Raw genomic sequence first — 27805 nt, 5'->3', positions numbered from 1 at the left:
TAGCATTGTCATGTTTTAGCTTAGTTATCTTGTCATGTTCTGTAACTCTGTCTGTAATTTTGTTCTTGTGTTGTAAAGCACTTTGAGTCGCCTCGTGCTGAAAAGTGCTGTATAAATAAATGTACCTACCTACCTACCTACCTGTGGACCTGTTTGCCTCACAGGAGAACAATCAGTGTCCCCTGTTCTTCTCCCTGCACGATCAGACCGCACCTCTGGGGGTGGATGCACTCACCCACAAGTGGCCTTGTGCTCTGCTTTATGCATGTCCCCCATTAGCTCTCATTTCACCAACGCTAGCCAGGGTATGAGGGCCTGTCAATGATACTCATTAAGCTCCACTGGCCATTAAAACACTGTTTAGTGGAGATAACGCAGCTTGTGTGGGAGGATCCATGGCCTTTACCTGCATGCAGGGACCTGCTGTCTCAGGTACAAGGGCAAATTCTTCAACCACACCCAGAAAGGCTGGCTGTATGGGCCTAGCCCATGAGTGATTCAATCTACAGTCTGTAGGACTCCCACATAATCTTACTGAGACAATAAAGAATGCTAGAGCCACTTCAACAAGATCTTTGTATAAATGCAAATGGTCCATTTTTAAAAGATGGTGCTCTGATTTGAGAGATCCCTTTTCAGTGTTTTGTAGCTGGGATATTAGCTTTCTTACAAGACCTAATTGATAAGGGAAAAGCCTTTTCCACTGTCAAGGTTTATTTAGCTGCAATTTCAGCTTGCCATGTAGGTGTTTCATGTAAAAACTGCAGGCCAGCATCCCTTAGTGGGTCGATTCATGCAGGGGACTTGCACGAAGCTCCCTGTCCCAAGACCTTTAGCTTCATCATGGGATTTACCCTGCTGCTAGATGCTCTCACTGCTCTACCCTTTGAGCCTTTGGATCAGGTGGAATTAAAGATAGTAGCCCTAAAACCAGCTCTTCTATTGGCACTGGTTTCATCTGCAGCAAAGTGTGAGGGTTGTTTTGCTCCCAACCTGTCTTTTGAGCCGAAAGTGTTGGGGTCATGTTCTCCAATTGAATTGGCAGCTTTGTATCCCCCTCCTTTCACCTCCGAGAAGCAGGAGAAGCTGAGCAATCTCTGCCAAGTACATACTTTACAGATGTACTCAGACAGAACAAAGCAGGTCATGAAAATTGACCAACTGTTTGTCTCCTAAGGGACACTACCTTCTCTGACACTGACAGGCTTAGTTCCAGCCTGGCATTATATAATAGGAGCTTCTGATGATGTCACACTGAGGGTATTTCCAATGTGAGACACTCACTAATGCTATTCAGAGAACTGGGGTTGTGACAGTAACCTAAAGTTTATATGGTAAGTTTTTTAATTATCAGAGGCATTTAGTAGTGGTTTTGGTGGGTGGGTTGATTGAATTTTTTTAAACTGTTTTGTTAGATAAAAATGCACTATAGCCTTTAATATTCCATCTATTGTAAGAATTTGGGTTTTGTTTTGTTTCTTGGTTTATTTTGTTATTATGTGTTCTGGTTTTGTCATGTTATTGTTGTGTCTTGTCATCATTCTCTTCTTGCCCTCAGTCTGCTTCTGTTTATCTGCCATGCCCATCTCCACCTGTCCACAATCTTCATCACTCACCTGTGCCCACTTACCTCATTATCTTCTGCTTTAAAACCTGGTCATTTTCTCCACTCCCCTGCCGGTTCATTGTTGTGTTGTTGTATGGTCTGTGTTTCCAGCTTGCCTTGCCTTGCCTCAACTTGCCTTATCATTTTTGGATTTTTGTTATAGTTCATTTTGCTGCCAGATCAGCCTTTTGTTTTCTAGTTTTGTTAATTTAAATAAATTCAGTTTCTTTTATCATGAGTCTGCGTATTGGGTTTGCCATGCTTTCCCCATGTCATGACATCTATAATAAAGTGCTATTGAAGGACATAATTCTGAGCTACTTTAAAATGTAAATTAGGTATATATGATAATTCTTAAAATCTGATGATTTTAAGCTGCTGATACAATACATCAACATTTCCCATTTGGTTGTGCAGTAGAACTCAGCTGTGTTGACATGGAGCACTTCTCAATAAATGTGTGACAGTTGTCTCCCTCATATTCGTTTCAAAACATGATGAATTAACTCAGTTTAGTGTTTCTCTTTGTGATTAACTAATTTTTAAAGTAAATATAAAGTTGCTGTGTGTCATCATCAGTCTTCCCTCTGTAATAAATCTGTTTGTTGCTGTTTAATCCCACGACTGGGTGGTCACACAGAACATATATCACTTCATACCAATATTGAGCAACAAAGCTGGTTTACCTTTCCATATGTTGACTGTTTCTGCTCTGTGATTACCTCACTTTGCATCACAAAGGTGCATCGGGGTGGCTTGGTTTCCACCACCTCATCATTTAAGTATATTCAAAAATCACACCAAGGCAGCCAGAAGGTGTCTAAGTCCTTGCTTGAGTTATACCCATTGTCCCAAGTTTAATTTTATTTAGCTATCTTTATTCTTACAAACACTGCAAAAGCCTTCATCATCCTGACCCTCAAAGGGCTGCAGCTTTAAAGTCCTCATCTTCCAGCCAGTAGCTGGAATTTGGATTTACCCGTTTTGTCTCCCCTTCTGATGTTTTTGTGTTTTCCCTCCAACATGTGAACTTCCAACAACTGGGCAATAACCGGACAGAAACAATTATCAAAATGGTTCTGCTCATATACATTGCAGTAATAAGTCATAATTAAAATTCCTTGGCAAGTGATTTCGTCTGAGCAAATTTTCAGCCATCATTTATTGACTTTCAATGCTTTTTAACACCCTGTAGAAACCCTGTCTATACTGTTTATGAAGTGACACTGTTAGCTATCTTAGCATAGACTAAAAAATGATAAACTACACTTTCCAGGTTCAAATTCTGATGAGCAACATCACAATTTTTGTTTTGACATATAAATATACTTATTCATCTTTAATATTAATACTCTAGAAAAAGTGTAAAAAAGTTAAATTTGGCAAGTGTGCTGCTAGCTGTTTGTCTTTCCAATTGCCTTTGAGCTGTAACAACACTTAGCTTATCTGAATAACTGAAGCACCCGAGATAAGTTAATGTTGCTGTTTCTCCTCATCTCTTTATTTTTTACTGGTAAATATGCCAGTCTGTTCATCCAAACAAGCTAATCTATTCTTTGCCCCCAAAAAATGTTTTTGTCTCCTTTCTAGAACATTTTTTTTCTTTAATTTTTTTTAATTCTTAAATTTTTTTTTCTGGTAAAGATTGCAAAACAAGATTTAGCATGTTGGCAAGTGAAATGTCTTATATAACAGTAAAATCGTCAAGCCAATTTTTACTGGAAAGCTGTAAAATTCATTATTTAGATCTGATCCGTGTACAGTTGTTATTGTTGTCCTTGGTCCTAAAACGTCTGTTTTCCCTGTTCTTCCATAGGGACATGGCCCGCATTGGCATTTCCTCAGCAGCACACCAGAAAAAGATCCTGACCAGCCTCCAGAGTATGCTGTCTCAAATGCAACAGATGCAAGGCAGAATGGTTCCTGTCTGAGAGGATAAAATAAGGAAAAGGGAATCAAAAAGACATTGTTTCTTATAAAAATGAAAAAAATTAAAATTAAAAATAACAAAACTATGAAGTAATAGTTTACCTCATCCATGCACTTTAAACTGGATCTAAAATGACACAATTAATGAGAAAAGTGGCTAAAATGTCACTATTATTTTTTCCAAAACTGGACCTTTTCTTTGCCCTTTTTGTTGTTTAGGACAATGAGACACTGCGGCATTTTTTGGACAGATGGAGATATGGCTGAAAATGTGCTTCTGAGAGACCAATCTGGAGTGCCTTTAATGGTTTGGATGGAAGTAGGGTTGAGGTGGTTGAGTCAACATTTCTTCCTCTTTTGGAGCAAAGTGTTGTCTCTACAACTTTCTGGAATAGTCCAAGGATCAGATTTTTTTAATTTCTTGTGACTGTGTTCATTGTACATGAATTCTTTCTGTGGGACTGTCCTAGCCACCATTGTTCTTCCTTTTTCTTTCAGCTGAATCTTTGATATACCTCATACAAAATGGAGGAGCCTACCTGTCAGGTATAAACAGTAACTCTCTTAGGGGTTGAGGGTTCCATTCTGTTGGGAGAAGCAGGTTCAAGAAAGGTTTATTTAAAGATTTTTTTGTGTTTTTTTTTTTTTTGCACTCTTCTGGACTTGTTCTCCCAGAACTTCATTTTGTTGCCCTCAGGACATTACTGAGAAGGTCTTTGATCTTCTGAAGGCTCCTTCCCACTCCCCTGTCTTCCCAAAATGCCCACCTACACCATCAGAAACAATGAACACACACTTTGGATTATTCCATCTATCTGCCATCTGAATCAAAGCTGCACCTCAACTGTTGGAGCAAATGACTCTTCCTCACCACTTTGGATGGACGCCAGTTTGGACCAGTTGAACTGGGAGTATAAACTGGAGGCAAGATGAAGGAATTGTTTAGTTAAAATGTATTCTGTCAAAGGAGCAAAGTGGATACAGAATGAAGCACAATCAGAATTGTTATTGCTAAATAAGCAAAAGGATAATGGAAGATCACTTGCTTTGACATAAAGGTGAGTATTCTGTTTTCATTCTGTTGCCAAAACCCAGAACAAAAATGGTATTATTAAAAAGGGATAAATTCATTTGCTTAAATCTTGCTTTATTATAAGTATTTGCAGCCTCAGAGTCTTAAAATAGCCTTAGAGGACTCCCTCCCCTTTGAATCCCCATCGCTCCATCACTGGCCCCTCAGTTCCAGAAGCTGTATTAAGCTGTGTTAAGCCTGAGGTGGTGCAACCTGCACCTCAACGAAATTAATAGCTACTGTTCTGTGATCAGTCTGCAGGACTGTTGCTTCTGGCATGTTAATGAGAAGAATTAATCAGCAGCTGACTCCCAGTCAGCCAAACAGTTCCTTAGAGTTTACAGACTTCTAATAAGAATAAAGAGAAGCAGTTATTGGGTGGACCTTGAGTCTTGTTGCATTTTGTTGAGATATCAGCCACATTGTTGTATTTTCTTCTTGCTTGTAAACTCTTGGTCCAATTATCCTTTTTTTTCTTGTGTTAAAAATCATAATTAATGCACACAAATTAACACACATCCTTCACAGAGCCCCATTTAAATATGCTGGTGTAGATTCTCAGTCATCCGGGACATGGTAAATGATTTACCATTTAAGTAGTTGAATAAATGCAACTTTACTGTTTTATTTGGCACAAGTTTCCAGGACTTCTAAAAAAAAAATCAGTCAATCGGTTTGAACTTGTAGTGTGAGATGTTGTTTAAAGCCACAATAGCTGTCAAAATATGCAGTTTATCTGTTTTTAATTCAAATTTTTTGTATAATGTGTATTATCCTTGTTAAAAATAACCACTAAATATGCATCATTCTCTACCAAAAGTTTACCTGATAAATTGTAATAAATGAGTGAAATGAGCAGTCATGTTTTGTTGCCAACAATTATTAGTTGTTTGTTTACAATCAAACATTGACAAGTACACTTTGTACAGTCTTGGGGGCGCAATAGCTATTGAGTCGGTAAAATAATCTCCAATGTAAACAGAGTCAGAAGGATAACAATAGAATCAGTGCCACCGGGTGGAAATAAAAAAGTTAACATTCTTTTCTCTTCTTCTCAAAAGAATTTGCGACTAAAAAGTGGAAACAACAGGAGTTGACCAAAATACGATAATTTGGAGGAGAATTTTAATGAAATTCAATTAAATTCAATCAACTTTATTGTCTATAACCATAAGTGGTGGAGAGCGTTAAAGCAAAACTTAGCACTAAAATCATATGCAGATCAACTGTTCCCAGACATCCTGAATTCTAATTTTTGTAACAGATTGTAACTGATCGCCAAATTTAGTTGTAAACAAAGACAAGGATGATTTGCTGTTTCCAACGCAATTTTTAGGAAGACCTGATGACCTAAAAGTTACAATATCCCCCAAACATTCATGTAATGATGAAGAAATTGTCTTAGAAGCACATAAAATTTAAAACACTAAAAAAATTATGTATTTTGACAGCTATTATAGCTTTAATGATGTTGCAGCTAATTGTTATTCACCTCATGATTCATGTGCCATTTATTTTTTCCAGCTCTTGTTTAACATTTTAGAAATAATATTCTTTTCCAACAGCCAGAATTGTTGTTTTCTTATAGCTTGTTCTTACTGGGTCAGCACTACCAAAATATGTCATTTTTAGAATATTTCTCAAGGAAATATTAAAACATTTATATTCTGAAAGCTAGAGCAACAACTAGTGGTTGCTAGGTGCACTTGTTCTTCTCTTCTAATTAAATGAACAATTCTACTGCAATACCCTTTTGAAGGAACTAGAGTAGTTTTTTACCTTGTGTTGTTTTTACTTCAGGATTCAGAACCAATCCAGATAATCACGGTATAAATTTACCCCCCAAAATGGGCCTGGTAGGAAGGAAACACCATGAACTATATAGGTGAGACTTAAATAGTGGGCTTCAATGAGAGAAGGCGGGGAACACTTGGTCTACAGTATATTCAGTTTCTGGTCCTGTTTACATGAGAATTATCTCTGCAGACATTAGTGTTTTTTTCAATATTTATTGTGGTGATTTTACAAGAAAAAAAATTGTGTTTACATTTATATTTCTTGGATATTGTTGTGCTCATTGGATCTGCTGTAGTTTCCATGTAAGGCAGGGTTGCCAGATAGGAAATTACATTTTAAAATGATTGTAATTTAACCCAAATTATCATATGTGCATAGTGAAGTGCACTTTCTCGGAGAGGGAAGTTAAAAAATTAGTTGCGTGTTGTGATTGGCAAAAATGTGCACATAAAAGGAAAGGAACTTGACCCTAAAACTATCTTCTAAAAATGATAATTATCATTTATCTGACAACAAGGATGCCAGGCTTACTACAAGCCGTGTGTGCAGTCTCAAGCATGTGTAGCGTAGTTCATTCTGCATTGTGTCTTGTGGGAATAAAAGTGGGACATCAGCTGATTTGAATGCTCCTGCATTAAAGTAACTGAGAAAAGCCGGTTTCTGACTACTATTTCTGTGTTCCATAGCGCCTTTTCCCACGGAATCGGCGTGCATAAAAAAATAACACGTCGTTAATATTATAAAACAAACATAATTTAAATGATTAATAACTAAATCCATACATGGGCATAAGAATCTTATACAACATTACATGATTACCATCAGAACTCACAAACAAAATACCACCCCCCCCCACACACACACACACATACACACAAAAAAAAAAAAAGATAATTCAAATACCTGCATTAAAGTAATAGAAATAGTAGTCAGAAACAGACTTTTTCTCATCAGCGCCTGTTAACAATCAACAACACTGTTTTCAGCACATGGACATAGCAATTTCATTAGCAATGTTTCATTTCGCATGAAAGCTGCTAAATGTCCACTAATACAGTCCTTCCATTCTTTAACAATGCTTAACTGCTCCAGAACATGGTATTTTAAAATAACAGTGATTGAACTCATTCACTATGCTTAAAATACACTTATTAAGAAGAGAAAAAAAACTTCATACCTTCTCCAATGGAATCCAAAAGAAAAAGAGACGGTCTGGTAGCGTGGGAAAACAATTCACCTACCATAATGGTATGATCCGTTCAACTTATCTGTTTAAACACCAAACTGAAACCCAAAATAACAATCTATGAACATAATATGCTCAGCAATAAAGATAATAATTCACAACTACAGTCATGACAACACATTACATGCAAATAAAATCATGATTTCAAAACTGGAGGTTATTCGCTGTTTTACAGAGGATCTCATCTTTTCAAAATAAAAGCTGCCGGTGCTCATATAATTTTTCTACCACAATAAACTTCCTGTTTTACAATCCAGTGTAATGACATCACACTGCTACACATGTACACAGTTACATCCAAAATGGTGAATACACAGATGTTTGTTTGGATCAACAGTAAGGTTGGGTTGCTGCTACATGTTAAAAAAAAAGGGTGCGTAGCACAAACAACCCTCTGCTATCTGCCATTAATACTGTTGTCGATCTACTCGTGCATGGGCAGAACAGATATTGACTGCAGCGTTCTGTGAAGCACGTGCAATTTCACACTACTGCTGGAAAAAATCTCCACTGATACCTGGATTCAGAAAGCTATGGTTTCAGAGGAAACAAGTGCTGTTGTTGTGTACATGAACAGCTGAACCGCAGTAGATTTTCTGCTGGGTGCCAGCTTGCGGGATTCCACTCTGAGCGGCAGGTCTTTGGCGGACAGCCAAACCTTTTGCCCAGGCTGGTATTCGGGCTGCGCAGATCTTTTGCGATTGGCCGCTCGGGAGTATACTGCAGAGGTCTTTATTAAAGCCTTCCTGGCCTTAAACCACGTCCGCCGACATCTGTGGGCTGCAGCATAGGCAGATGGCACCCTAGCTGGTCCTTCCTGGACAGAAAACAGAGGTGGCTGGTAGCCATAAACCGTGAAGAATGGTGACAAACCTGTGGCTGAAGAGGGGAGCGAGTTGAGCGCGTGCTCCACCCAAGGCAGGTTACTGGACCACTTGGAGGGATCATTAATGCAGAGCAGGCGCAGCTTGGTCTCCACCTCCTGATTGGCTCTTTCAGTTTGTCCATTCGTCTGGGGATGAAACCAGATGACAGGCTTACTGTGGCCCCCAGCAGACTGCAGAACTCCCGCCAAAACCGGGAGACGAATTGGGGTCCACGGTCCGACACGATGTCCCGAGGGATTCCATGCAGCCTAAAAACCTCCTTGGACAAGACATCAGCCAGTTCTTTGGTGGAGGGGAGTTTCTTGAGCGCCACCAAATGGACCATCTTAGAGAACCTGTCCACGATGGTGAGGATGACTGTGTTGCCTGAAGAGTTGGGGAGACTAGTGATAAAATCCATAGATATGTGGGACCATGGTCTAGCTGGAATGGGCAGGGAACGTAACAGCCCCGTGGGACGACGACGGGACACCTTGGCCTGGGCGCACTGCGGACATGCAGATACAAAGTCCCGAACGTCACTCGACAGACTAGCCCACCAGAACTGGGAACGCACCACCGCCATCGTCTTATTGATTCCTGGATGACAAAACAGATTGGATCCATGACAGAGTGGAAGTACCTTACTCCTGAGCTCTTGAGGGACAAAGATGCGGTCAGCAGGACAAGATGAAGGAGATGGGTGATTCACAAGGGCCCTCCGAATCTCTTGTTCCAGTTGGGTGACTGATAGCCGGACCAGACGGGGAAGGATGAACTCGTCCTCCTTGGATTTAGGTTCCTCAGAAGCTCCTTCATGGATCTGAGAAAGTGCGTCCACCTTGACATTCTTAACCCTTGGTCTGTAAGTTAAAGAAAACGAGAAGCGTGAAAAGAACAACGCCCACCTGGCTTGACAAGAGTTGAGTCTTTTGGCTGTCTTGAGGTACTCCAGGTTCTTGTGATCGGTCCAGATGATAAACGGCTCTTTGGCACCTTCAAGCCAGTGCCTCCACTCCTCCAGAGCCATCTTGACTGCCAACAGCTCCCTCTCCCCAACATCATAGTTGCGTTCAGCACTAGTGAGTTTCTTAGAAAAATATGCGCAGGGATGAATCAGGTTGTCAGACCCCGTCTGACTGAGAACAGCCCCAACACCAGTATTAGAGGCGTCTACCTCCACAATAAACCGTTTATCACAGTCAGGGGAGTGGAGAATGGGAGCGCTAGTGAATCGGGACTTTAACTGTTCAAATGCAGATTGGGCCCCAGGATTCCAGATAAACTGGGTTTTAGCAGAAGTGAGTGCGTGAAGGGGTGCAGCTACCTGACTGAAGTTACGGATGAATTTGCGATAGAAGTTGGCAAAACCCAGAAAGCGCTGCAGATCCTTTATATCCTTAGGAGTGGGCCAGTCCTGGATGGCGGAGACTTTGGACTGGTCCATGGACACCTGGTCGGGAGATATATTGAACCCCAGAAAAGACGTGGACGACTGGTGAAACTCACATTTTTCTGCTTTAACAAATAACTTGTTCTGGAGCAGCCTGAGAAGAACGCCTCTGACATGTTTGCAATGGGTTGCCAAGTCTTGAGAAAAAATCAGAATGTCGTCTAAATAGACAAAAACAAGTTGGTTGATCATGTCTCGTAGGAGATCGTTGACCATGGTCTGAAAGACGGCGGGAGCGTTAGTAAGGCCAAACGGCATAACCAAATACTCATAATGGCCCGCAGGAGTGTTAAAGGCCGTTTTCCACTCATCACCCTCTCTGATACGAATTAAATGGTATGCGTTGCGGAGATCTAGCTTAGTAAAAATTTTGGCTCCCTGGATGAGGTCAAATGCTGAAGACATTGAAAGCAACGGATATTTATTCTTGATAGTAATGCTATTTAACCCCCTATAGTCAATACATGGTCTTAACGTACCATCTTTTTTGCCCACAAAAAAGAAACCTGCTCCTGCTGGTGACACTGAGGGTCTAATAATTCCTGCCTGCAAACTCTCCTTGATGTATTTAGACATGGCCTCTTGTTCAGGACGTGACAAAGAAAAAAGTCTCCCACGAGGAGGAACGGACCATGGGAAAAGGTCGATGGGACAGTCATAAGGCCTATGAGGTGGGAGTGACGTGGCTTTAAGCTTGTTAAACACCTCCCTGAGGTCATGGTATACAGAGGGTACCTTGGATAAATCCGGGAAGACGTCATCCTTGCTCTCTGGAGTAGGGGCAGACACAACCGCTTCCAGGAGACAGGAAGCAGAGCAATGGTCCAACCAGCCTGTGATCTCTCTTTTCACCTAGTCCATTTGAGGGTTGTGTCTTTTCAGCCATGTGGCGCCTAAAATCACAGGAAGGTTAGGTGAATTAATAACTAGAAACTTCAGTTCCTCATGAGGATTGCCACTCACCGATAGTCAGACAGGTTCGGTTTCCTGATTGTTCTGACTGAGAACATGGCCGTCAAGAGCAGTTATCCAGTTCTCATTTTTGGAGAGAGTAGTCCTGATGCCCATGGATTTAGCTAGATCTTGGTCGATAAACTCGGTGTCGGCGCCAGAGTCAATGAAAACCCGAGTGGGGAATTTGTTGCCATTAACTGCAATTTCCGCAGGGATAGTAAGTAATGAGGAGATCTTGGTATGGTTGATTGGACTAAGTAGGACTCTCCCTGATCCTACTGAGCCTGGCCTTTTAAAGGAAAATCCCTGACGATGTGCTCCTTAGCTCCACAGTAAAAACACAGGTTATTTGTCCTACGGCGGTTTCTCTCTTCAATGGATAGCTTTTCCTCCCAATTTGCATTGGTTCCTCTGGAGGGGTACTATGGCTGTGATCACTGGTACTCGAGACATTATTAGTACTCACCCTCCAGTTGAACTCCCTGAAACTCGGCCTGCCTCGCCTCTCCAGCCTGCGTTCCGTTAAACGAGCATCGATCCGTGTGGCGAGTTCCTCCAGGCTCCTGAGATCCACAGGGCGAAAGCGGGTGGCCAACTTTTCCTTAATTTCCCCCTTTAATCCTTGAAAAAAATATATCCATAAGCGCGGGGTCGTTCCATTGGCTATCAGCCGCCAGGGTATGAAAATCAATAATGTATTCAGACACACTTCCCTTTCCTTGCTTCAGGGTGAATAACTTAGGGGCAGCCTCCTGTTCAGGAGGAACCGGATCAAAAACCCTCTTCGTTCGGCGGCAAAATCCTTGTAACGATAACATATCAAAGAGTCACGTTGCCATTCCGCTGTTCCCCATAGCTTAGCTTTACCGGTTAGCAACGAGATGACGTAAGCGATTTTGGATCACTCGGACGGGAACGACGACGGCTGCAGTTGGAAATGAATCTCACATTGCGTGAGAAACGGGCGGCATTGATCCGCCTCCCTTTTAAAGCTTTCGGGAGGAGGAAGCTTTGGTTCATGTACGGGAGCCACTAGAGCGTGAGACTGAGCCGGTGGATGAGATCGAGACCTCGATCTAACCGGAAGTGTAGCGGATTAACCACATCATTTCCTGTACGTTGTTCTCCAACCCGGAAATAGCACTTTCCACATTACAGAATTGGATTCAGAATATGCAGACAACGGCAAAGGTTTAAGGTGTTTATTGAGGATAAAGCGCTACCTGGACTACTAAAAGGTAGGTTGCGAGTCTCTGAGGGACGTGAGTTGGGACAGACAAAGTCTCTCGGAGATGGGGCACAGGCAGGAGGGAGAGTCCGGGGACAGGCGGAAGTTCAGAACCAGGAGATCAGAGGAAGGCAGACAAAACCAGATGAGCACTAACCAGCAGGCGAAGTCCAGGAGGGAGAAGCAAGGTCCGATACCAGTGGGCAGAATCCGTAACAGAGTCTGACAAGGAGCAGGCGAGAATCGAGGGTCCGGGTGCAGGCGAGAGGTCGAGATCAAAGCAGGGATGAACTGTGAAGTGCTGGACATTTACTCGGTAAGACCTTTCAATAATCTGGCAACTGTGGGCTGTGAGCTGTGGACCTAAATAGTAGCAGTAACAGGTGAAGATGATCATGATGATGACTGTGGCATGAGATCCGGGGGCGTGGCATGGACTGCTTGACTGTGGAAAGTTACTGGGACTGTGGCATGAGAGCAGGAGGCGTGGCAGGAGCAGTGAAACTGTGACAACTCTAGTGTGAGAGTTCATAGTGCGCTTAAATTTTTAACAAGTTTGCATCCGGTGAGCTTTGAGTTAGCATTGGGCTAGCTATGCGTTAGCAACGTTAGCTCTCTCCTGCCAGTGTTCCTGTTTTGCAGTGTCATGTACTGATGTCATGACAATTATCTGGGGTTAATCGGTTCTCACCATTCCACATTCCCAACTCCGTCGTTATGTGCATTGTTTTGTCGGCCATGACAGTCCTTGTGATCATCAAAATCTGAATTTGAAGATTTTTCATTTGATTACTGAGATCCAGCCGTCGGATCAGGTTTATACTGGTATGGTTGTATATCCATTACTCCCGCAAAATATTCTGGCATTTCTTCATATTAAAAAAAAGGATTGTCATCCATTTCCACTAGTAAACAACCGGGCAGTAGCAGTGTTCTTGGCCAGCTGGGGCACAGCGCACGTCATGAACCCAGGTCGGCAACTCTGCCTTCCAAATCACCAACTTTGGAAATTACAGACTAAAACACTAAAAGCAAGTTATTTAAGTTTAGGTCACAAAAATGGTTCCCTCGAATGTTGTGTGGATGTGTTTGACTAAATAACATGAATAAAATATCAATATTTTGAGATTTTATTTTAGTTCACCTTTAACGTAAACAGGGCTGATGAGTTATTAGCAGGTTTGAATACAGCCAAGACCAAAGTGGATTAAAACTTCTACAATCTTTAATATTTTATAGCAGTTCATGCTATAAACCTTTACAATGCTATCAATTTCTCATTACATGGTTATTTGTATGGATTTCTGTAGTTATTTACACATGTAATGAGGACCTGCAACATGTAGCAGTTCTGGGGTATCCAGGGGTCACTAACTGGAAAAAAAAAATCTTAATATTTCTGTTGAAATAACCATGTAATGTAAAACTGATGATGGTGTAAAGGTTTTGCATACACTGCAATGAGATTGTAGAGATTGGAGCCGTTTTAAGATGACAGCAATCCACTTTGGTGGATTCATTTACTGTGTTTGGACTCACTGTTGCATCCTTGGTTCTGTGTGACATACTGTAAACTGTATTTCTCTAAACTCAGGCCATTCAAGAGCTTATCTATAGTGTGTAAAATATTAATTATTTCTAACCTTTACAAGGATATTCATTTCATAATGGGCAAACTATTCTTTTAATTTGCCCATCATTTTTCTATCAGAAAGTAAATTAATCTGAATTGTGAAAACACTTTGCTCATCTAAAAAAATAGCATCCCTTACAGAGTTTTAATTCTGAATATTAAATATAACTCATATGACAAATATTAATAGCTAACAAGCAACAATCAATCAAGATTTACGCCTGGGAAAATTTAATGTCAGAACAAAAATGTATTTTCCATTGGCAAATAAATCCTGCTGCACTAGCATTGACTAAACACAGCATTTATCTAATGCAGATGCTCTGTAATTGTCTCTTTGTGTGCTTTTCAGTTGTGCCAATAAATCAAGAGTATGTTTCATATATTAAGTACAAACAACATGTGGCACACAAATGTTAATGTATTGTTTCCACAAAATTCATATTTTCCCCTGCAGGTCAGCCCTTTAGAGTCTCTACATGCTGTAGCTCTGACACTTATTTTTGTTTAGCCGAGGAGTTGAATGTTCGATCAAGCTGGGAGGCAGCATAGTTGTTTGGAACTGGATGCCAAGCAAAAATTGTTTATATATAAAATCATTATGATTTATGCAGCTTCTAATTCCTTGCCCTCCTTTCTCTTTTCTCCCAGCTGCCACCGTCCATCATGAGCAGGATCTCGGCCTTCCTCTTTGTTGTCCTTCTTCTTCATCGTCCTGCTTCCCTCTTCTCTCCTTTGGGATCTCTTCCACTGACAAGATTACAAATCCATCCACAAGCGCCTGGAAGTTCACACCATGTCAACTTGACTAACTCTTCTGTGCTTGTTGCCCCTCCAGCGATGCGCTGGAATTGCCATGAATAATTTAGCAGTGTAAAAAAAGAGACAAGAAGAATGTTACAAAATGGAAAAGTTGATAGTATACTCTTGAAAACTTTTAATTTGTTTTTTTTTATTGTTTTATTTTGTTTGCATATAGAGTAAGAAAGGGTTGATTTGAATTGTGTGGATGTGATTGTGTGTGTGTATGTGTTTACTAAGACACCAGTATCAGTGTATCAGTATCTGTTTGCAAGAAATTGTGGAGGAGAACACAATAACAAATGTATAGTTTTTGATAAAAGAAAAAAATCCTGGTCATTTATTTGTTTTTCATTTTGTGTCCTCTTTAAAAAAAGCATGTTGCTCATATTGTGCAAACTCTCTCCAGCAACAAAATTTATTGAACAAATTCAAGGAACACAATCCTTTTCTGACACATGGAGACACAAAGTGAGTGAGACTAAGTCGATTTTGCTCACTATAGCAGACTAAAGTCTGGATTCTCTGGGCTATTTTCAAGTCGAGAAGGAACCGTCTTTCTTAATGTTTATTGGAAACGATCAATAAATAACAAACTTGAACAAAGCAAAGCATCAGCGGAGCTAAGAAACAGAAGCATAGGAAAAGGGTATATTGGTGAGTTTTCTTTTTCTCAGAGCTCATCATGCAGGCACCTGTTCAACCCAATAGGTTACATTCATTCTGGGGGGGTTTCTGTTTAAAGTATAACTACATGAATGTTACTGAACTCGTAAGAAATGCTTCATGTACACAGTAATACAAGAACACCTCCATCTTTAATACATCTCTCCAGATCTTTCTGTTTTGGTAACTTTTTTCTTTTCTTTTTGGGGAAAGGGTGTGGGTTATCTGTTTGAAAAAGGACCTGTTTGGAAATATGCAAGGCATGTAAAGAGGGAGAAGAAACCCATAATGTATTGTAACATACTTTTTTCCTTTACTTAAATGTCCAATGATTTAAGAAAAAATTAAAGAAAAAAAAAAACACAACACAAGAGTTAATGTTTATCATTGCATGCCTTCCGATGCCGTAATGATCTAGCCATGTAGATCAAACATTCTTTTGATCTTTTTTGTACTATTTTGGGACATTATGGTGACATTACACTAGGCAGTCAAATGACAACTAGACTGTTTCCAGAAATCAAAAAGTTTAATATCAATCCAAAGGTCGGCACACAGGGAACCAGTCAGAAAGGGCAGCAGTATCAAAAACACTGAGGCTGAGTCTAAGGCACAAAATGGGTCAAAAGGTCACTGGAGACAAGAATACTAGTGAAAAAGGCTGGAACGCTTGCTGGTAGAAACAAACACAAACTGGCATGAAATAAGGGGAGCAGGCTGGCTAAATACACACAGGGAGGAGGAGATGATAGTGAGCAGGTGTGTTCAATCAGGCTGGAAGGGGAGTGCGGGCAGCAGACGTGGAGCAAATTACAGCTGCCATGTTACAATTATTAAGATTTTGAGTTTTTTTGTTTTGGTCAAGCTCTAGATACATGCAACTTATGCCATTTATTTATCTTCTTTTATATATAGTTTGTAAAATAATAGCCTAAAATGAAGTATAAAAGGGGTGCCAAGGTGTATTCTTATTAAAGTAGAAACTATGTGACAATCTCTGTGTTTTTCATTCGTACTGACACTGCAGTGCCTTGTGTGTTTTGTCTGTTGCTTCAGTCACTATATCTGAGGAGGAGAGCTGGTTATTTACTCATCATGTACTGATTTGGAATGGGGAGTGATTTTTGAAAATTTGAAGTCTAGAATAAAGTAGCTCAGACAGCTTAGAAGATTTTTGGTGACCGTCACAACTATCTTTTTTTTCCCACTGGCACCTGGTAGTAATATGGCAAGCTGCTAACTTTTCCTGGCAATGTACTGTTTTTTAAAAGATTATAAAGTAGAATCTTTGGTCATGGGAGAGCTCAGCTTTACTGTCAGGATATGTGTATCCTCCCTCTTGTTCCACTGGACCAAAGAAAATGAAGGAATATAAAGATCCCTGGAGAGCAGAATTAGCAACAGCCACTACAGGTGGCGAGAACATTCACATTACCAATATAGCTCAATATTTTTTCAAAACAATTGTAGCTATTTTTTCCTTCTTCTTCTATTAATACAATTGACAATTTCCTATTAGTTAATAAACATTTCAAAGTTTAATGGTGACCGGATCAGAATAAATTGAGACAGGAGTAGAAAAATGATAAAGAAAATCTCAATTTGTGTGAGGATAAAAGGTGCAAATGCAACAGAAAGTTTTTGCTTCTAAAGGATCCAGTGTAGTAAAAACTAGACTTCATTTTAGCTTTGTAGATTTGACTGTCAGCTGCATATCTCAAACAAGCACACACTCCCTGAATGATAAAAAATGGCCCTTTTGGTTGGCAGTTTGATCTCTTTGCAATGTTCAATCAATAGCATGCCTCTGGAAGTCTCAACTCCTCTCAGGCCTTGCGTCAACAACTAGCACCATTTGTTACTTGGGGCTGTGCATATTTGTGTGTGCATGAATGTGTAAGTGTGTGTATAATCAGGACAACATCTGCTTCCTGCTCTCATTTCCAGCAGCGATAAACCTCTGATTGGCCCAAGTCTTTGATAAAAAGTAAGGGTAGGTGGGTGGAGGAGGGATGAAGAAAGGAAGGTGTTAAAAAAACTGTCCATGTAGATCTCGAGCCCAACAGCGTTTTGCACATTTTCTAAGACAAAAGCAACAAAAAGGCTTACCTTCATTAAAACCTCAAAGTTTCCAGTTGGAGATTGTTATCGGCTTGAGAGAAAAAGCATGCCTCTATGATGGATTGTTGGCAATCTTTTAAGAGAATCTTCCAAGCTTTTAATAAAACTGACATGATAAATCTACTTCAGGGAAGTCTGGGTCTCCCTGCTTAGGCTGCTGCCCCCCGCGACCCGACCCCGGATAAGAGGAAGACAATGGATAGATGGATGATAAATCTACTTCATGCATACAAGAAGTTTTCTTCTTTTAGATTTTGGCAACTTGGTAAAATAGGATTTTACCCACTGTGCCAAAAATAGCTATAGGTTCAAATTGAACATGCTTATCTTGAATATATTAACCAATGTAATTATGATGTCTAACGGCTACTGTTTATCAACAGCAGGTTTCCATACTTTGACAAATGATCATCTAAGAAACACAGATTTATAGTACTAAATTTAACTCACTCAAACTGGTTTAGATCTTTTGTTTTGGACAATTGTGGTGGATCAGAAGAAAAAAGTGTAATGCTAAAAAATCAGTTGGGTGCAAATTTGACAAAGAAAAATGATAAATCCACTCCACATTAGAACCAAAAAGGAGGACAGGAAGAGTGAGATAAAGAACCCCAGACAACAGGAGTTTGGGAGTGCTGGAAAAGCTGGTTCCCAACTCTAAGTTATTGTTGTTGTGCTTTTTAATTTGTAGTGTTTACTGATTTGTTGATGTGGTTTGCACTTCAGGGCCACCGTACTAATTGGTGAGTAAACTCAACTACAGAAAAGAAATAATGGATGTTTTTTTTCCGCCATCTGTGATGTATTTCTTTCCAAGAAAAAGGACGAAAGATCAGAGCACCTTAGGGACATTTCTTAATTTCTCTCCCTGAAAACCAGGATGAAATGAGAAGCTTTTCAAAGGTTTTGGATTGCACTGCTTTTGTGATGAGGAAGGCAGCATTCCAGCTGAACTATAGCCACTACCTGAACTTTCATCTGACTTGGCTTATGTGGCTTTGCCAAGTACAGGTAGGTACCAGTGGGAAAACATGAGACATTGCTGATTGGCTTTTGATCTGGAAGTTATTTAAGTTTGACATTCTTGCCTCAATACCATTAATTCATACACATTGTCTTAAACCAAATCTGTTACTTCTCAGTCATGCTTGAATTTACTAAACCCTCACACACAACCTCAGAAATGGGGTTTAAATGGTGCCTTACGCAACAGATAACAATTCTGCTACTTCAAACCACACACACACACACACACACACAATAGGTCAAAGTGGTTTAGTCAGACAATTTAATTAAGAAGACTTAAAGTGAAAGTGCTTCCCCTTAAACCTTGCATAACTTCTGCTGCCCACCACTGTCTCCCCAGTCAATTTCCCTGGGTCACTTTGTTTCATAATTTAATTTCCTGATTTCAGATAAAACCTGTCCTGGTCTGTCTTCTCAGTCACTCTCAATGGGGTAGAATCCTTCACATTTTGACTGTCCTTTGTGTGGTCTTTGTTAAGTGTATCTTTAACTCTATCTAGGAATATAATCCATAATCCAAACCCTTTTTAATCCATAGTTCTTTGATCAATTCTGACTAAAGTCTTCTCAAAATTTTTAAAGAGATCAACTGGTGTTGTGGCAAAAATAATAAGGTAGACATGAAAGACCCAGCTAGTTGATTTTCACCAATTTATTACCACAGAAATGTCAAGCAGAACATCCCAGGGATGAGACAATTCTGTCATAACCTGTCTAACCTATAATTGTAACACAGTGCCTCCTAAACAAAGTTTATCAGAAAAGATGACAAGCCTATCTGCGGTATCCTCTTGGCTGGCAGGCTAAATCACTTGGAGGGCAGCAAAACCTAACATTGAACAGTAAAACACGCTCTACAATTTTGTTACACCAAATGAGGACATCTCAGAAAGACCCATCATTGAATCTTATTTTCTATAACACAACATTTCTGTTTTAGTGAGGGACTTAATAGACTAGTTTATGACATACAGAAATGATCAAACAGAATTAAAAAAAAAAGAAAGACAACAACAGCTGTAAGCTTCAGTGGGGAAAATTTTAAGGAATAGCCTCCAAAATAAAAGCGTATTGTTTGAGAATCTTCCAATCAGTGGTTGACATTGTGTCTAGTCTACAAGGTATTACCTCAGAGGACTTTTGATGGGCAACACAAATGTAGCACCATCGAAGACAGCCTAAAGAAAGGTTTCTGTTGGACAAAGACAAGTATGAACCCTTGTAGAATGAAGGAGCATATCTAACTTCAGCTGTGGTGACATCAAATTGAGTTTTAGTCTAGCAGACAAATATTTCACAACAAACTTCCAACATAAAAAACTGTAGGTAAAAGATTATTTGAGAATCAGACATATACAAATACGACTGACCAGCTCAGCAAAGTCTTGGACATGTAACTGTGGACATTATTGTAATGTTTAATCTGATGGTACCAGCAGAATAAAGTTTCCTTTTTGTGTGATCTTTTTTCTACATCTACAGAGCAACACCACATTTACATCTACAGTACACAATATGGACAGTCGGAGGCTCTTCAAAACACTCTCCAGAAGGGGAAGCTATTAATTCCTTATAACTTTCTATACAGAACACCATTTCAAATTGCCAAAATATCCATTTCAACTTGAATATGTTCTAACATCCACTGCTGATACAATGATGCATTATCCTAAATCCTTCCGTCTGTCTCTGTTCTTTACAAACAAGATTTCCATGCACAGCAAAATTTCACTTCCACCTTGAACAGGGAATTTTAAAAGAGGTCCCGGGACCACCTTGGTATTTCATTTAGTATAACCTGACATATTTTAGCACAATTGCAGGATGTGTTACCTTGTATGTTAGACCAGATGTTCATATTATTTCCATAAGATAAATTTTGATGTCTAATTAGATGACGACTTTTTAAAAAATATGTAAAGGTGCTTTTTTTTAACTGAAATATGAGCACAAAATACTGGATAAATTGCAACAAAAGATGGGAAAAATATCTTTGAAATGATTTTGAAATTTTATTTTGGAGATCTTCTGACCTTCAAGCCAATCAGTATCAAATTACACTTAATGATGAACAGCCAAAAAATACTAGAGTCGGAGCAGCAGTGGTTAGAGCAGTCAACAAGACAATCGGAGGTTCAATTCCTGGCAGCAGTTACACATCAAAGTGACCCTAGGCAAGGCACTGAACCTCTCATTGTGCCCCATTGGTGGATGAATGCAATCTAAAGCACTGAATAGTGTCTATAGAATGATTTATTCAGAATAATTGTTTAGATTAATCTGTTGAGTTGTAGTAACAGTAGTAGAGTGTTGTGCAATGCGGATGGGTAAATGAGGGCAGATTGTGTAATTTGCACAATGTTTAGTTGTCAACCTCCACCCACATCATACTTGCCTCATCCAGCTTTGTACCCACCTTCGCAGTCGCCCTGCTATTATGATTGATTGTACTGCAGTACATTTTAGAAATGAAGTTAGAAAGGTTTGGACCAGTTTTAAAATAAAAATTATTTATTTATTTATTACCTGGATATTTGGAGTTGCAGACTCAGATAGTTTTTGTCATATAGAGCTTAAATCCAGGTATCAAAATACAGCTCATGCATGCCAGAATTTATAGATACTAAATTGAGAAGGGTTTGCACATGTTCAAAATTCAAATGGAAAGGTCGCAAGCCTCTGTGACTCACTCTAAAAAATTAAGAACCCTGTGAACTGTTGTATGCACAGGGTTGTGTACTGGACTGGTGTGTGTGAGTGTGAGTGTATTTTCCTACTTCCTTCTTCCGGATGTGACTGGCAGGTGACACCCTAATCTCCCCTTGAGCCCACCATCAGTTCATTCTCTGATTAATAAAACTTGTGAATCTTACCATTGTTTTTTTGTCTGTAATTGTTGCTGCACAAGGGTCTAAATCCACCGCCATGACAGTGAATATTTTGAAGAGTGTGGAGTTGAGCTTTTAAAGCTGAGATGTGATGTAAGCTGGATTGCTTGCAAATTGTTCTCACTCTCCTAACAATGGACGCTCGTTAGGGTCCTTGTTTGTCTGACTCACTGATGGGCCACTCTTGTCACATGAGTGCAGGTGTTGATTGGAATGACACTGACTGGGGATCAGGCCTAAAGCTCCATTATATGTTTTTGAAAGCTGGAATCTGAGACCTCCTCCTCTGTTTAATGTTGGTTTCTCTCTTTTGACATAGTTCAATTATCAAACGTACATTTATTTAAGCATTCAGCAGAATGGAGACAACAACTCACCAACAAGAAGAAACAGCAACCCGTTCCCAGTTGTGTCTGGAGTAATTCCCCCTTCCACTTCTTTTTATACTATAAACTGTGCCCAAGACCAGGGTTCTTTTGTACACAATCAGCTGCAGCAGCTTATCATGTCATGATGCCCTGGAACCTTCAGACTCCCTCACCCCTCTTACACCACTGTTCTTTGTGATTGTTTTTTCATAAGCTAATTGTAATCTCATTTCAGTAATCAAATAATTTTAGCGATCGAAGTTTGTTTACATTTAATCATTGGCTAAGTGTAACCCAGTGGTGGGCCGTCAGGGCCAGCAAGGCCTTCTCTGCTGGCCGAACATAACCAGAAATTATGATAAAGGTTAATTTAATTTTTTATTTACTTTCCCTAGATATCTAAAAGTATTCATATTCTCTTCATGTCATATTATGCTCCTTCCAGTGCTGTTGTTTTTAGGTCAGAGTTTTTATCCAATCAGAATTCAGCTCTTATGTTGCCAGGCTGTATGAAATCTGCCCGGGCCTTCAGAATCAACAGTGCTGGCGTCTGTGCTGTAAGTGAACGGGCAAATACAGTTGATAGACAGCTGCGATAGCCAATCAGATCACGAGTTGTGTCAGTAAGGCCCTCTAGCTGGCATCACATTGAACGTGACATTTACACTTCCTGTGATTGGATATGGATACTTACTAGTTTGAGGCGCGGCAGTGCTATGCAGATCAACAGAGTCACAGCCGGGACTGTTAACGGTTAAAAACTTTTTTAAACCACAATGCCTGAAGGAGAGCAACACGTTGATTTGGTTGCTGATTTACTGGCAAGGCTGTTTTCAAGACGAACTTTTCAAGAGAAGCTAGATCTCGTTAGAGGAGGACGGCCGACCCCGAGCTAGCTAACCTGTCCCAGAATGGATTTTGAGTTGAAATAAGTGTTTTGGGGAACACAGCTGTTTTGGTGAGTGCAAACATTTTATTTATTTTATTCTATTTTCTTTAGTTTTGACAGTAGCATACCAGATGTGTTTTAATTGCTGATGCTGATGTTTTATTTGCTGATGCGGGTTTGTTGATTTTAAAATGCGCCGGATAATAGCCCATTTTTGTAGGGATCTGGAGTTAGCCCCGCCTTGGGGCGGCTCCTTTTAACTTTTGACTTCACAGGGGATCCTGATTTTACTGATGAGACCTGCCAGTACTTAAGCCTCCAGCTGAGACCAGACCTTCGCTGGAGCATCAAACCTCCTGGGTTAGATTCTCAGCCGTAGTATCTAATCTCAGTGTTGATGCTATGCTAACAAAGTTCTCTTTGTACTCTCGATTCAGGTTCTTTGTGACGTTGAGACCTTCGCACCTCACGGAAACTTACCTTGGATTACTGGATACTTACCTGGACAGGACTACTGGCTTCTCGTCGTCTGGATCACCTGGAACACCTCCTTCACCTCCTCCACGCAGCTGGACACCTCCTGGATCTGTAAGAACAGAAACATTATTCAACCACCTAATAGACTCAGCTCATTATAGGACTGGTACACGAAACTCACCCTGCTCTTCTTGCCTTTCAGACCACTACTGGACCCGGCTCACTGTATATAACTTGTCACCTGTAAATAAACCACTTACGTCTCTGTGTCTGGTTTTGGTCTCGCTCTTGGACAAATTACTCCTGTGTTCATGTCAATTTTGTACACAACTGAGGTGATGCAATGCCTAGTAGTGCTTAAGTGTGTTTCTAACTACTCTCTAGGCCTGGTGTTATAAATGCTGGCATAATGAAAGGTATTTATTGACTAAGTTGGACATCACTGAAGGCCTAAGTGTGAAATGCACCACCCGCCACTGGAGTAACATCATTTTTTAGCAATCAAAGTATCAAAGTTGGATTATATTTTAGTTAGAAATGCCTGATTTCGTGGGGCATTTTCCTAAAAGTTGCCAATATTTTTTTTTTACTAAAATCAATAAAAAATTAAAAATACTTACTAGTTTTGTAAGATAATTACCAACAAACTCAAAAGGTGCTTTATTTGAGAACTTTGATAGCTTCTAAACTGACATTCATAACCATTTCTGGATTGTCCCTCGTCTGCAGCTCTCCTCACGTTTTGCAGACACAAAGTGTTTGTCGATGCGTTTATGTTCCATGATTACACTGCAGGACGTGCAAAACAGCTGCAGCTGGGGAGGAAACTGGTTTGCAAAATCTTTGAGGGCAAATGTGAAGCATTAGCGCACATTTTTGCTAATTAAGTGACGTCACGTCGCATGTCTTCTTCGTGAGTTATTTTGTACTCCACACAACACAAACCCACAAAGAAGACACTAGACCGCAGAAACGGTGGCAAATCACTTTAGAAACAATAAATATTGGGTTAAAGTTGCGGGAAAGTTGCAGTGTTTTAGGCAAAGTTGCAAAAAGTTGCGATTTTGCGGGGTTTGCTTGATTTTGTGTTAATAGTTGCGATCGCAACATCGCGAAATCCTGGAGGGTCTGAAAAATGTACATAATGAAGTATTAAGGCACACAACTTGCTTTAATTGAAATTGATGTGTTTTTTTTAATCAATGTCTTTTTATTTAAGTTTTTCCTTTTATACATACATGCAAAGGCCAAAACACAACACATTAAAACAGTAAAACAAAATACAGAAAAACAATCCCTACATAGCAACCCCATTTACTCCCACCCAGGTCACTGTTCTGTATTCCCACACGCTATATCACAACCCCTGGTGGGTACGAAACATATAGTGGTTTAATCTTAAGTATTATTGTATATTTTGAAACATATCCAGGAAGGGGCTCTATGTTTTTTTTTTTTCAAATTTCCCAGTTGAGTGCTGAAGTGAACATCTATTTTTTTCCAGTCTCAAGCACAACTAAGGGTCATATAACCACTGCTGGGGAGTTGGAGGAGCTGCGCCCCTCCACCTGGTCAGAACTGTGCGCCTCGCTAACAGAGAGCAAAACGACAGTGCCTGTCTTTTAGAGGCTGTTAAAGGCAACTCCTCTCCACTTTAGCCAAAAAGGGCTAAAAGAGGTGTTATTGCCACTCAAAGAAACCTAGATAGGGTATGAAAAACATCTGTCCAGAACTGACCAAGGCTTGGACAGGACAAGTACATATGGACCAGTGTGGCTTCAGCAGTTTTGCATTTGTCACATTGTGGGGTGATATCCAGATAGGTAAGAGATAGTTTGCTTTTGGAAAAGTGGGCTCTATGTACCACTTTAAACTGAATGAGACAGTGGTGCGCACAGAGCACTTTGAGTCGCCCTGTGCTGAAAAGTGCTATATAAATAAATGTACCTACCTACCTACAGAGATGATGTATTCACTAGTTTAAGTATGGAGGGCCATGTCTCATCCAGTATAGTCATATTCAAGTCTTGCTTCCATAAAGTTTTACGTTTAGGTAAGAAGGTCTCTCTATCATACTCAGCATTTTATTATAAAGCCAGAAACCAGCACTTTACGGGTGGGGTTTAATAATAGAATGGTTTCCAACAGTATATGCTCTGGCAAAGAAGTTAAGCCTGAAAGATGGCATTGAATAAAATTTCTGGTTTGCAAATATCTAAAAAAATGGGATTGTGGTAAACTGTATTTATTGCTAAGTTGTTCAAATGATGCCAGTTTCTTCTCTATAAAAAAGTCCCTGAAGTGAGTAAGCCCTCTCCTGTGCCACTCTAGGAATACCCCATCCTGAACAGATGGTTTAAAGAAATGGCTAAGTGCAATAGAACTTAAAAAAGAGAAACCATGAAATTTAAAGTATTTCCTGAACTGGCCCCATATTTTTAGTAAATGTTGCACTACAGGATTTAGGATAGGATTAAACGAAGAGTGAAAGTGGGGAACAAAGCACGGCCAAAATGGATATATTGTTGTCACTGTGTAACTCCAGAGTCACCCAATCAGGATGGCCTCTTAGGTTATGGTAAAAATACCAAAACACTAAGCATCTAAGATTGGCAGTCCAATAATAAAATCGGAAGTTGGGTAGGGCAAACCCCCCTCCTCTTTAGGTTTGGAGCTGTAACTTGTTAAGTATTGGACATTTACCCTGCCAGATATAGGATGAAAAAATCAAGTCCAGCTCATTAAAAAACGTATTGGGAATAAAAATAGGTAATGCCTGAAAAAGGTATAGAAATTTGGGTCATATAGTAATTTTAATTGAGTTGATACATCCCACAAGGTACATGGATATGTGAATTTTTGTCTCTAAATTCTGAACGGCAAATTAGTAAAATTTGACACATTCATTTTGCTACCTAGAGGGAAGAGTTTTGGTAAGGTTCAGCTTATACCCAGAAATCTGACCAAATTGACTAATCAGGTCAAGAGCAAAAGGCAATGAGATTGATGGTTTGGAAATAAAAAGTAAGAGATCGTCTGCATAAAGTGCCCTTATTGGTATTGAGTGCAATGGCGAGGGGCTCTATGGCCAGGTCAAAAAGGAGGGGGCTAAAGGGGGCAGCCCTGATGGGAATCTCTTTGTAATTTGAATGGTTTTGAGGTCTGAAAGTTGGTATGAACTGTGGCAGACGGATGATGGTACAGTAATTTAATCCATAAAATGAATTTTCCCCCAAAACCAAATCTACTAAGAACTGCAAAAAGATAGTCAAACTCAACCCGATCAAAGGCTTTTTCCGTGTCCAAAGAAAAAACACACTCAGCTGAGTCTATGGGGCTGGAATAAACAATGTTAAGCACTCTTCTAACATTAAAATATGAGTGCCGACCTTTAATGAAACCCGTATGGTCTCTTGAAACATCTGTATTTAGGAGAGAAATAGGTCTGTAAGAGGTGCATTCTATTGGATCTTTCCCCTTTTTCGGAATAAGTGTGATACAGGCTTTATAAAATTTCTGGGGTAGGGGTTCTTCTTTGAAGCAATCAGTAAGGGTGGAACTAAACTGAGCAGAGAGTAGGTTTGAGAATTGTTTGAAAAATTCTGTAGATGACTACCCCTTCTTTTTCTTAAGAGTTGGACACACTGGATGAGCTCACCCTTCCAGCCTCCACACAGTGCAGTACTGTGTAAATATTGACTTAAGTTCTTTGTGTTGTTACTTTTTTTAGATAGATATCCTGGCTGTCATTTGAGGAAAATACTTTAGAGCTACGGTGTACAACATTTTGCCCAAAATGCTCTTGAACTCCCTTGCAGAGCAGTATGGCTACCGGGAGCAGAAGGGGAAAAGAAGTTTGTCCACTCACAGGCATTTGCTGACTTTGCTAACTGTGTGTTGTAATCAGTTTTCCAATTTTTGTTTCATAAGGAAACATTGCATTCCAATGAACATTCATATTAGTTTCATATTCATATTAGTATTTCAACAAACCTTGCAGAACGTTATATGGCATTTTATTTTGACGTACTGCGAATGTTCGCTGAAAGTCTGCTGAACGTCCGCAGACGAGGGGCACCTTTAAAATGACTATACACTCTTTATCTTTGCATCCTAAAATGGTACACTTTATAAAACTATTATAATTTTTTTTTCCCACTTTCACTGCATTAAATCTTTTCATCAAATTCAGACCTATCCAGAGATATAAAGTTTTTCATATTTTGTAAATCTTTTTTATGTTTTTATGCCTTTTTTGTCCAAAAATGCCAGATTCTTTTTTTAAAGAAAAACCCAAAACATGCAATATTTTCCAAAAATAAACAACAAAGTGGAATATTTTTTATCTGGGTGTTTCAACAAAGACCAGGTCCAAAATAACAGCAACATTGATTTTTATGCATTATTTTTTTTGGAGCAATGGGAGCTATAAGTAAAAACCGACAATCTTTACTCTTAGGTCCCAAAACAGTACCTCTCATAAAACTTTACTAAACATTTGAAGAGAAAAGAAATGATTCACTTTACAACATAGAAACATTTTATAACTTCAGACTCAACCATTTTTAAGGATTTTTTGCCATGCATTCATGGGTCAAAGCACACTTTGCAGATTACAGTCAGGTGCAATCTGCATGCATGTGCTACACATCTGGCACACTGGCTCAACACTCTTTTGGGCTGCATGCACAAGACACACTGTTTCCGCTTTCTGGAAGATCCTGGCTGCACTTCATCCTCCTCTTCTTGGACCTGTGGTTCCTTCTCTTGGACCTGGTCTTGGGC

General features: G+C 39.8%; 1 protein-coding gene across 4 annotated transcripts in view; it reads left to right on the top strand.

Annotated features, from left to right (window-relative positions):
- epha4l (eph receptor A4, like) overlaps positions 1 to 15653 on the top strand; it is a 108316-nt gene extending 92663 nt beyond the window's left edge. For 3 of the 4 annotated variants that reach the window (XM_017438148.3, XM_017438149.3, XM_017438146.3), the window contains exons 17-18: positions 3423 to 4593; positions 14436 to 15653. In XM_017438148.3, the coding sequence (XP_017293637.1) occupies positions 3423 to 3537 (115 nt within the window). In that variant the 3' untranslated portion in view covers positions 3538 to 4593; positions 14436 to 15653. The remainder of the gene's footprint in view (positions 1 to 3422; positions 4594 to 14435) is intronic. The other variant, XM_037973401.1, reaches the window with a different exon arrangement.
- The last annotated feature ends 12152 nt before the right edge of the window (positions 15654 to 27805 follow it).

The sequence above is a fragment of the Kryptolebias marmoratus genome, linkage group LG2, assembly GCF_001649575.2.
Source record: "Kryptolebias marmoratus isolate JLee-2015 linkage group LG2, ASM164957v2, whole genome shotgun sequence".
Taxonomy (NCBI): Eukaryota; Metazoa; Chordata; class Actinopteri; order Cyprinodontiformes; family Rivulidae; genus Kryptolebias; species Kryptolebias marmoratus.
Note: the sequence above shows the minus strand (reverse complement) of the source record. Positions and strands in the feature narration are given on the sequence as shown.